General features: G+C 39.7%; 1 protein-coding gene across 4 annotated transcripts in view; it reads right to left on the bottom strand.

Moving 5' to 3' along the window:
- Positions 1–2,038: 2,038 nt before the first annotated feature.
- Positions 2,039–9,768, bottom strand: part of b3gat1a (beta-1,3-glucuronyltransferase 1 (glucuronosyltransferase P) a) — a 66,768-nt gene continuing 59,038 nt past the window's right edge. For all 4 annotated transcript variants that reach the window (XM_079353998.1, XM_079353999.1, XM_079353997.1 and 1 more), the window contains 3 exons: positions 6,328–6,624; positions 3,303–3,409; positions 2,039–2,988 (listed from right to left, as the gene is read on the bottom strand). In XM_079353998.1, the coding sequence (XP_079210124.1) occupies positions 3,323–3,409; positions 6,328–6,624 (384 nt within the window). In that variant the 3' untranslated portion in view covers positions 2,039–2,988; positions 3,303–3,322. The remainder of the gene's footprint in view (positions 2,989–3,302; positions 3,410–6,327; positions 6,625–9,768) is intronic.

Here is a 9,768-nt window from a genome sequence, read left to right as displayed (position 1 = left end):
AGTTGATGCGCATCGGTCGGTTGGTTCTAACAGACTAATTCTTCATTAGTATTAGATATTGCTAAATACATCATCTGCTCAGAGGGAGAAGAACAAATTAGACAAATGTAACAGCATCAGTTGCGAGTTAAAGGTCTATGAATTGTTCCGCTGTTTCTGGTCACACCACAGAGTAACATCACAGAATTGTAATTTAATTATGAAACTGCTTGTAAATTAAAATTCACTTTTTACGATAATCCTCTTTTTTTTCACAAAATGAAAAGTTAGTCTGCTTTATAAACATTTAAATCAAGACTTTGACATACTTTTAAATGTATAAAGTCAGACTTTAAACTAGTTTCAGTGCTGAAAACCTTTCAGATAATTTCTTCTTCAATATGAGTAATGACCAATTAAGTAGAATTCAGAGCAACAGCAAAGCTTTAGAGAAGATGGAGTGTTCAGGGGCGTGTCCAGAGGGGTGGCATTAAAATCCGATTGGCCACCACAGGGCCAACCCAAAAATCCTAAACTGTGATTGGCTATTAACCCTGTCTGAAGAGGGACTTCATGTTAAAACCAATTATCATGTGTTTTAAAATAGATGTTATTGGTGAAGTTAGAATGGGTAAATAATTCCAATTTATTTGTAGCACCTCTACATAAATCAGTGACCCATGGACCACCCCTGTCAGTAAAGTTTGCTGGCTGGTAGAAAAAACCTTTCATTGATCAATAACACAGTATACTTCATGTGTGCATGCCTTTTAGAAAGCAGTTGGAAAATACAGATTTAAGGGTAAACACTTATTGAATCAACATCCACATTTGCAATAAATACATAAATAAATATATTAAGATGTGTAAATTTTTTTTTCAATAAATAAAGGGAAACAAGTTGTAAAGTAGTCTTGTTGGCCGATTCCTCTGCGTTATTTGAAGTCACTGAAAAGAGACAGTTTTATGAGCGTCACCAAACAGCCAGTGTCTGAATGTTTAAATATGTTATCCTTTTGAAATATGTCACGTCAAACTTTCTCTGGCTGATGAGCCCATGGAGGCCATGACGTCTTTGTAGGTTTTGGAACTGCAGCTGTGTATTTTGGGTTTGTGTATGTTGAAGAGGGCTACGCAGAGATAATCTGGCACTCTTTGAATTATCTCCCGTTACTTCTGCAGGGCAGTGTTAGATAAGAGCTACCACTGTGTATTGCACGAGAGGGATGATTTATAGAGTTTGAGGAAGGTTCTATTATGTGAGGTGTAGAATAACTTTGTTACGGTGTTCAGCACACAGCGTCAGCTTTCTGATGTCTATCGTTACAGCTGCTGTGATCCAGTGAAAGTACAACAAACAGATACTAATACAAAGTGAAACCATGACATACTTGCTATTCAGCCCACAGAACTGAACATTGTAAGCCAGTGTTGCTACCAAATCATCATCTGAAATAAAACTTTTTGTTGTTGTGCTTTTCTGTAGCGTGCTGTTAATTCAAAAGTAGCAGTATGTACTCCACATTAGTGGAATAATTTTGTTGTATTATTTAAAACCATATTTAGGGCCATGTAACAGTTATCTGAATATATGATTTACTCCCTCTTTGAAGGTGAGTTGTATTATAAGTTAGCAGATGTAGCCTGAGCATCCTTATTTAGCTTTAAGGTTATTCCACGTCTTTCACATCACAGCCTTTTTTTTTTTAAGAGAGAAGAGGGACCTGCTACTTTTGCACTCGGATGGCCCTTTTCAACAGGTTGCGTTTGAAGCTATAGAAGTGCATAGACGATTGGCATTTTAACTCACTATAATTATCCTCTATTTTCCAGATTAAACTTTATATGGCATTTATATTGCAGTAGTTCAGCATTCGTTCAGCATTCGTAAGTCGAACGAGTTGCTGGTTTTAAGTTCTGAACGTGTCACAAAGTAGAGTTTCTGTTACCAAATGAAATTGGTGATGTGCTGTAACTCTATCCATGTGTTGAACCTAAAATGAACCTGTGCCATGTCATCTGTCACAGAGGAAATGACAATGGGGGATGGGGGAGAGAGACCTTAAAATACAGTGCTTTTGTCAAAATGGAATCCTCTGATTATTCTCATTGAATTACTATTTACACAAAGGGAGATCATTCTGTGTATTTTTTCAGTGCTTAAAGGAGCATCAAGATTTAATGTGTTCCAAGCCCCACCAGGGAGACGGTGGTGGTGGTGTGTGTTCGGGAGGGGGATTGCACATTTAAAACAGCAGTCTCTCTCCTCAAGTGTTAGGTTGACTTAAATGCATGAGTAGTAATGACACTATAAAATGAACAATGGTAACCCAAGAGTACATGTAGGTAGAGTCAAGAGAATTGAACTAGCAAGTCAAGTGCTTGTGAAACACAGAATTAAATTAAATTAAAGCAAACGTTTCAGAGTTATCAAAATAACATTCCTTCCCTCGCAATGTTTGTGTTTGCAAAAATCCAGATGAGACATATTTCTTCTCAGAGTTGGGTGTCTGTATGGGCTGATGTTGATTCTTCTTGTGGTCGAGAGGATTTCCTTACTTCTCGTACCATGTTCAGATCCACACAATATTAGTGTTTTCCCCCTTAGTCACTGGAGGTGAAGGATATTCTTGAACCTGCTTGTTTGGTTAAATCTGCTGGCTGTAGGCTTGTCATATTGTGCTGTCTCTTTTGTAAGGTTGTCCTCAGCTGGCCGTGAGTGTGCAGGTCACGTCTGTCCACAGTAGCCCTGTGATGCTTTGTCTCCTCTGCACTTCAGTCTTAGACCAGACGAGCAACCACCGCCTCGTACTAATCTGTGCTTTAATATGATACATTTAGACTGATGGAGTCCATTTTTTTTTAAATGTCAGATTCAGCCAAGAGGATTAAATCCTCTTTCAAAGGCCCTATTTCCTTTTTCCTCATGATTAAGACTTGAGCACTGGTTGCACTTATCAAGCGACTAAGCTTTTTTTTTTCCTCCTCTGCAGGTCCAGGGCCAATCACCTGCAATAGAAAGGATTACGATAGGTTCAGAAAGAGTGCTCAACCTTAATTTACATCAATAGAACCTGTTTATTTCATTAGTGCCATTTAATTAAGTACAACAGCTGCTGCTGTGATTCGGCTTTCAGAGAAATCACATTTAGAAATGAATGCTCAATATAATAGAAAAATAATAAGAACACCTGCTCTTTTTGTTGTTTGTTGAATTGATTAGAACCTGATAAATGTCATGGTATTTCCGTTTTTACTTTTGGAAGATATTTGTTTAAAAAACAGAAAGAGGGTTAATGTTGTCTGTGACAGAACATAGTTACCCTGGTCCGGGAGGAAAGGGTCAAATCTCCACATTGGGGTCTGTGAATCCTTTCTTCCCCTCGTTCACGAGCACAGGTTTCTCCGTTCTCGTATGCCAAACGAGTATCTTGTGGGAAAATGGAACATAAATGGCAGCAACATTAGTAACATGCTGTTCCTTTAATGCACTCATTCAGTGCACTCTCCCCCTTTCAGCTCCAGCTCTGCCTCATGTTCTTCAAAACAGTCAAGTCTAGTTATAGCTCCAAAGGACCTGTCTGTATGTAAAGAGCTACTTGAGCATGAACCCAGCATCAGAGGGGAGTGAAGAGGAACCGCATGAGTGTGTTATCTCACAAATATGTCACAGCCTGTGTAAAGTCTTATGCATACCATGGGATGATGGCTAATTTTCAAATGACAGGTGATTCAAAAGGCTTCGACACACAGTATGCACTTTTTTTACCCTTTGCAGAAGCACTGCAGTTTTTTACACAGCTCTCCCTGGTGTGTTACTGAGCCTTCAGACTGAGTTCATTTGGCCGCGGAGACCAGAGAAAACACTCAGGCCTAGGATGGCAAGGAGAAGAGGGGTGGGGAAGGAAAAAAATGTCAAGCTCATTTTCCCCGCTCCTCTCTATGTTGGAACTCGTCCCCTTTCATCTCACCGTGGCAGCGGCCATGAATTATGCATCAGGCATGTTTGAGATGTGCCAGGAGCCCACTCCCTCTTTGCTCAGGTGTAGGGGGTAGGTTAATAGTCACGCTCGCATCTGAAGTGGTAGATTATAAGGAAGAGAGATGCTCACGCACGACTTTCCATTTTTTCTTACTCCTTCCCTCCCGCCCTTCTGTCCATCCCCTCGCTCATCTGTAATCAGTTTGACATCCCCGTTACCCCCAACACCAATTCCGCTCTCTCAGCCGTTCCCTGAATCCCCTCTTTTCATTTACCCCTGTGAATGGCTGGGAGGTAGCAGCAGAGAAAGCTGGCTGAAAGTGTCTCTCTCCCAGCCTTTCCCCTCTCTTTGTGGCGATCTCTCCCTTTGTGTGTGTGCGTCTGTGGAGGTGATTGCAGTACGGATACTGGCTAGCTAAAGCCCTCTGGCTGACTTGTCTTGCCCAGAGAGGCTTAGAGATGTGACCCAGACCAAGAGCTGTAAGCAGGACGGGCATGGAGAAGAACATTGCCGCTGCTGCCCACAAGCTGTTTCTCAAATAATGTTCCTGTGTGGAAGAGTTCATGTGGGCAGTGCAAGAAATATAATCAATGATACTAAACTTCTATTTACATTTTGACCACTACAAGATCATGTGTTCATGCTTTTTTAAAATAATTATATTGCAGAGGAAGGTGAAAAGAAACTTAAGGGAGGATGTGCAAAACAGTAGCCTCCTAACTATGTTCATTTATAGAAGTTCAGTTTAGCTTATAAACGTACATGATATGCTCTGTCCTAATACGTTTTGTAATAACTTACACAGAATCTTAAAAGATCAGATTTAATCAATTTTCCTCTGACATAATTTAGTTTTCTTATGAAGCAATAGTAACTGTTGGAGAAATTTGCTTCTTTTTAAGGGTTAAAATGTTCAAGACCAAGTGTTTGTAAGCATGCTCACTGCGAGGATAAAGCCTCATTCAACATTTTTTAAAACAGCAGCTCTCTCAAAAAGAAAAAGAAAAACATCTAAGTAACCAGAAATGTGTCTCAAGTTGAAATATTTGCTGTATTTTTTCGAGGTTCAGAAACTCTGTTGTGCCATCTTGATAGATAGATAGATAGATAGATAGATAGATAGATAGATAGATAGATAGATAGATAGATAGATAGATAGATAGATAGATAGATAGATAGATAGATAGATAGATAGATAGATAGATAGATAGATAGATAGATAGATAGATAGATAGACTGAAGCTACAAAGTTTTTCTAAGTGATTGTGTCTGTGTCTGACACAGAATATACCCATCTGCTATAAGTCCTAGTTTGCTGCCTAAATAAAACATTCTGAAAAAAAATAGAAAATGGCTTGCAGGTTATAAGTTTACTAAGGCCAAAAGTCAAAATCTGATGTATGCCTCTATCCACCGCTTCAATATAAAATTAGACTTTTTTTTTAAATTGGTTTTTCAACTTGAGCACATGAACTTGACCACTGTATGATGACCAACATACAATATTAAAAGCTACTCATCCTTCCCTAAACCCTATTGTCTCTTTCACTCATCCTACCAGACTACTTCACCAGCTTTCACCAAACCACCCTCAGTCTCACGCCATCAGGCCACCACTGTCCACAGCTGTGCAGAATGCTTTTAACAGCAATGAACATATAACACACATACATGAAGTTATACACTTTTCTTTGGCTATACCTTCTCCTAATAAGATTTTATGATCAAATCTCATAAGATAAGCCAATACAAACACATTTAATATTATTGCTTATACTAGAAAGTTGCCTCCACTTCTGACCCCTTATAGAGACAAAAGCAGTTTTATTAGAGACACTGTTCCCCAAAAAGATATTTTAGATTTTTTAAAATAAATTATTGTTTGAGGCCCAATATATATACTTTAGAAATTCAACATAGAAGTAGTTCAAATTATATCTTAATACATAATACAATAACTTTTTTTGACTTCATTTCTATACTTCATTTCTACATCATTTCATTTCTACATTGTCAGATTTATGTATTGACCCTTGTGAATGTCCCTTATATGTTGGCAACTACCGTACAATGACCAAACATTATATTAAGACGTTATATGTTGTGTGAAATTATCTATCAGTTCCCATGTGACCACAGAACAAGCAATTTAGATTTGTTTTATTACATGTTTGCACTGTTACTCTAATAGGACTTGACCTTGTAAAATTACATTGACATGTTGGCAGTTATGGAATGTGTTTTAGACACTACCACTACGATTTGACATACTCAAATATCTTTTTTCCAAACACAAAAACCCCATTAACTACTGACTGCTCAAGTCAAACTATAGCATCAGTGCAAGTTAGTAGAAAGAAATTACCTTAGTGCAATTGGCTGCTTTAGGCTCCAGGTCGTTGAGCGTGACAAGTTCCCGAAGTAAACTACTCTCCTGGTAGCCTCCCTTTACCCCCCGAAGCTTAAAATAGGCTTGTGGCTTGAAGAGGATGAGCCTCAAGTTGATAGCAAAGCCAGCCATGTCGATTGCAAAGGGCCTATGTGGGTCGAAAACTGTCTTCCAGCCATACACCTTTCCAGCTGCATTGACCTTCGGGGACTCGTACCGCAAGCCGCCCACAAAGGCCACAGGCCACACTGAAACTTTCCGAGTCGTTCTCATCTAGCAAGAGGACAGTCAGGAGAAGAGATAAGAGGAGAGAAAAGAGAAAATTAGTCAACGGAATAAGAGTACATGACAGTGAGACACAGTATTTGAGCATTAGCTGCCATCTTGACAGCAGTGTCAGAGTCATTAGAGCTGCTGCTGTCCTTCATTCTGATATATATATTTTTAATTATTTGGCCTTTTTGCATTTTTTGGACAGGACAGCAGAAAAGAGACAAAAACATGTTGGAAAGAGACAGCGTGGGATGACATGTAGCAAAGGGCTGAGGTCGGATTCAAGCTCAATACTTGTGGGATGAGGACTATAGCCTATGTACATGCGACACAACCACAAAGGCTAACGGCGCCCCAAAGATGGTGAACCGAGCTATTGTGCGATGAACAGCTGACACACAGAAATGAGGGCAGATCCCAATCATTGTGCCCCAGCTGCCATACAATGAGCTAATTAGACACAACCATCTTTAAAGAGAGTAAACGTGGACAGCTCCAAGAGACTTTGAAGGAGCCAGGCAATTAGAACAAGTGGCTCGAGCCGCTAGTTGGCTGAGGAGATTCTCCACACCAGAGCACTGCCACCCTCCTCTAAGTTTTTATTTTTTTGTTTAATATTCTTTCATCAAACAATCTCGCCGCCCTTTTCTTTGTCATCCTGTCTGTGACTCTTCTAGCATTGAGGTGCTGCAGCAATAGGGAAGATGAAGGACTAGAAACAGCAGAGTCCTTAATTCAAAGTCATTGCAGCAGACATAATGATACTGCAGGGGCTATTTAAAATTAAGAGGCAAGTGCATGTATAGTGGCTTGATTAAGATATATTACAGTCTGCATATAGAACATGTTAGTATGCAAGCTGGTTTGGCGATGCTTTTTGGGTTTGTGGTAATCATATTCAATTATCCCTTGCACGCGGGATGCAGTGCTAGAGTGGTGTGTGATCGGATGGGCTGCTGTGTGGTCAGTTCAGGGGATCAGAGACTATCAGGGTGTAAACAGCATGAGGCTGGCCGGGGGCTTAAGGGAATCAGTTGATTTGAGCTGTAGGGAAAGCGACTGTGCCGGGTGCCTTGATTTGATTTGGTAGGATGTTCAGACTTAATGAGCTCTGGGCATAAATGGTGGGAGACTTTGAGTGCTTCTATGCATGTGTCCATGTGAGCATGCTGCTATAATTTAATACACAGGATCTAATGATGTATTCTCTCTTCTATCTTTTATAGCCCCTACATATACAATGAGAGTTATGTTCTGTTTAGCCCTTTAGGATTTCCTTTATCAGCAACATGGATGTTTTTATCAAATATTCTACATGATCGAATATCTTTGTTGGTGTGACATTATTTATAACATAATGGGGAAGGACACTTTTTGGAGGGGCCCCCTTTAAACTTTTGGCTTGAGCCCCAACAGACTCCAAAGTCCTCAATGTACCTGATGCCGAGGAGCCCCTTTAAGGTTTTTTTCTTTTTGTTCCCATGCACTCATACCAGTAATTGATATGATACCAGTAACCACCCTGCTTTGTCAATACCTCCCCTCTGTGTTCTTCCCGCATAGATATACTGTATAAATATGCAATCAAAGAAAGCACAAGGCAAGCTGTTGTGGGTAATTTCAAGAGGCTCATTCCTTTCAAATAAACACTATGGAAAAGAAGTGTTCTGCCTGCTGTATCTGGAGGGTGTATCAGCCAGGGTCAAAAAGCACCAGTTTCTTCACTGCTGGCACCGACATGCACAGTGTAGTAGTGCAACAAACTCGCCAAAAAGTTCTGCAGTATTTTGTTTTACAAGATTAATATTTACTTTATTGATTTATTAAATTCTGTTTTTGCACTCTTTAGTCATGCAACACACGCATGGGTTGAAATATACACACATGCACACACAGGATCCTATGTACATGCACTAATAGAGAGATGTCAGGTTGAGGGAGCTTGACATTTTTTGTCCAAAACTAAAAAAGCCCTCCTTGGATTAACAAATGTGTCTACTGTATTACAAACACCTTCGGCATTGTCAAAAAGTGTAAAAAAACCACACTTTTAACCCTGTTTCTACATTAAAGGAGTAACTTCAATTACTATCAGTTACAGAAATTAAAGAATATTGTGTCATATTGCGTACTGTAGTTGCTGTCAACTATCTGTTGTCACTTTCACTTTCTCCTTCATTCTTGTTTCTGTCTGTCTCTCCAAGTCCATTTCTGCCCTCCTCCTCTTTTCACTCCTCTCCTCTTCACTCAGGGTCATGTCTTTGGCCCAGAAATAGGCCTGTTGGAAGTGATGGAGGGCCTCTGAGGGAGACGGAGCACTTCGTCTGATTCCCAGAGAAAGGTAATGACAGGCCCCGTCAATACCCGGCGCTCCATTTACTACAGACCCTGTCTGCACTACTAACAAGACTGGAGGCTAATACTCAGAGGACATAGACCGTGTCCGCTCAGGTAATTCAACTGATGTCAAGATGGATGGCCTGAGATGTACTGATTACATGTCCAAACTTTTTTCTACAAGCTACAGATCCCTGGAGCTCCGTTTGTTTAGCGCGAAAAAAATGCTTAGTATCTGAGATACTTTTGGTTGACCCTCCTTTGACTACTTACAAAACGTCTGTGAACTATGGTAAGCAAGTGATGAATGTTTTGCTGAATACAGTATTATGGTTATAGCTTAAGCTGAATGGATCAACCTTTAGGCAAAATATTTATTTTAAAAATAAAGTTGACTTGTGTACTGAAGACATTGATTCAATCATGTTCCAAAAAAATCATAATGTGCTGTCAGAAACTGCAGGATTTTACACACATATTTCAGTTTTTCCGGATCAGTCCAAAGCTCTCCTCGATAGCCGAATGGCTGCTCAGCTTTCAAGTTGTCTGAACATGGTAAACTGGCACGCCTTGCTGTTTCTGCTGAGAATTGAGAAATCTCCCAGGTCACTTGAATTACTAAGTGTGCACATACTTTGTTTTCCTGGAACTTGAAACACCCGCTAACATATTAACAAGCACAATACACTACAAACGTAATACAGATTTGCAGATTTAATGTTTTAATTCCACAAATTTAATAGCAGAGGCTTACTAAAAAAGATCATACGTAATTCTCTTCAAATATAATAGATTTCAGAATTGTCA

This window comes from Symphodus melops (genome assembly GCF_947650265.1).
Source record: "Symphodus melops genome assembly, chromosome: 10".
Taxonomy (NCBI): Eukaryota; Metazoa; Chordata; class Actinopteri; order Labriformes; family Labridae; genus Symphodus; species Symphodus melops.
Note: the sequence above shows the minus strand (reverse complement) of the source record. Positions and strands in the feature narration are given on the sequence as shown.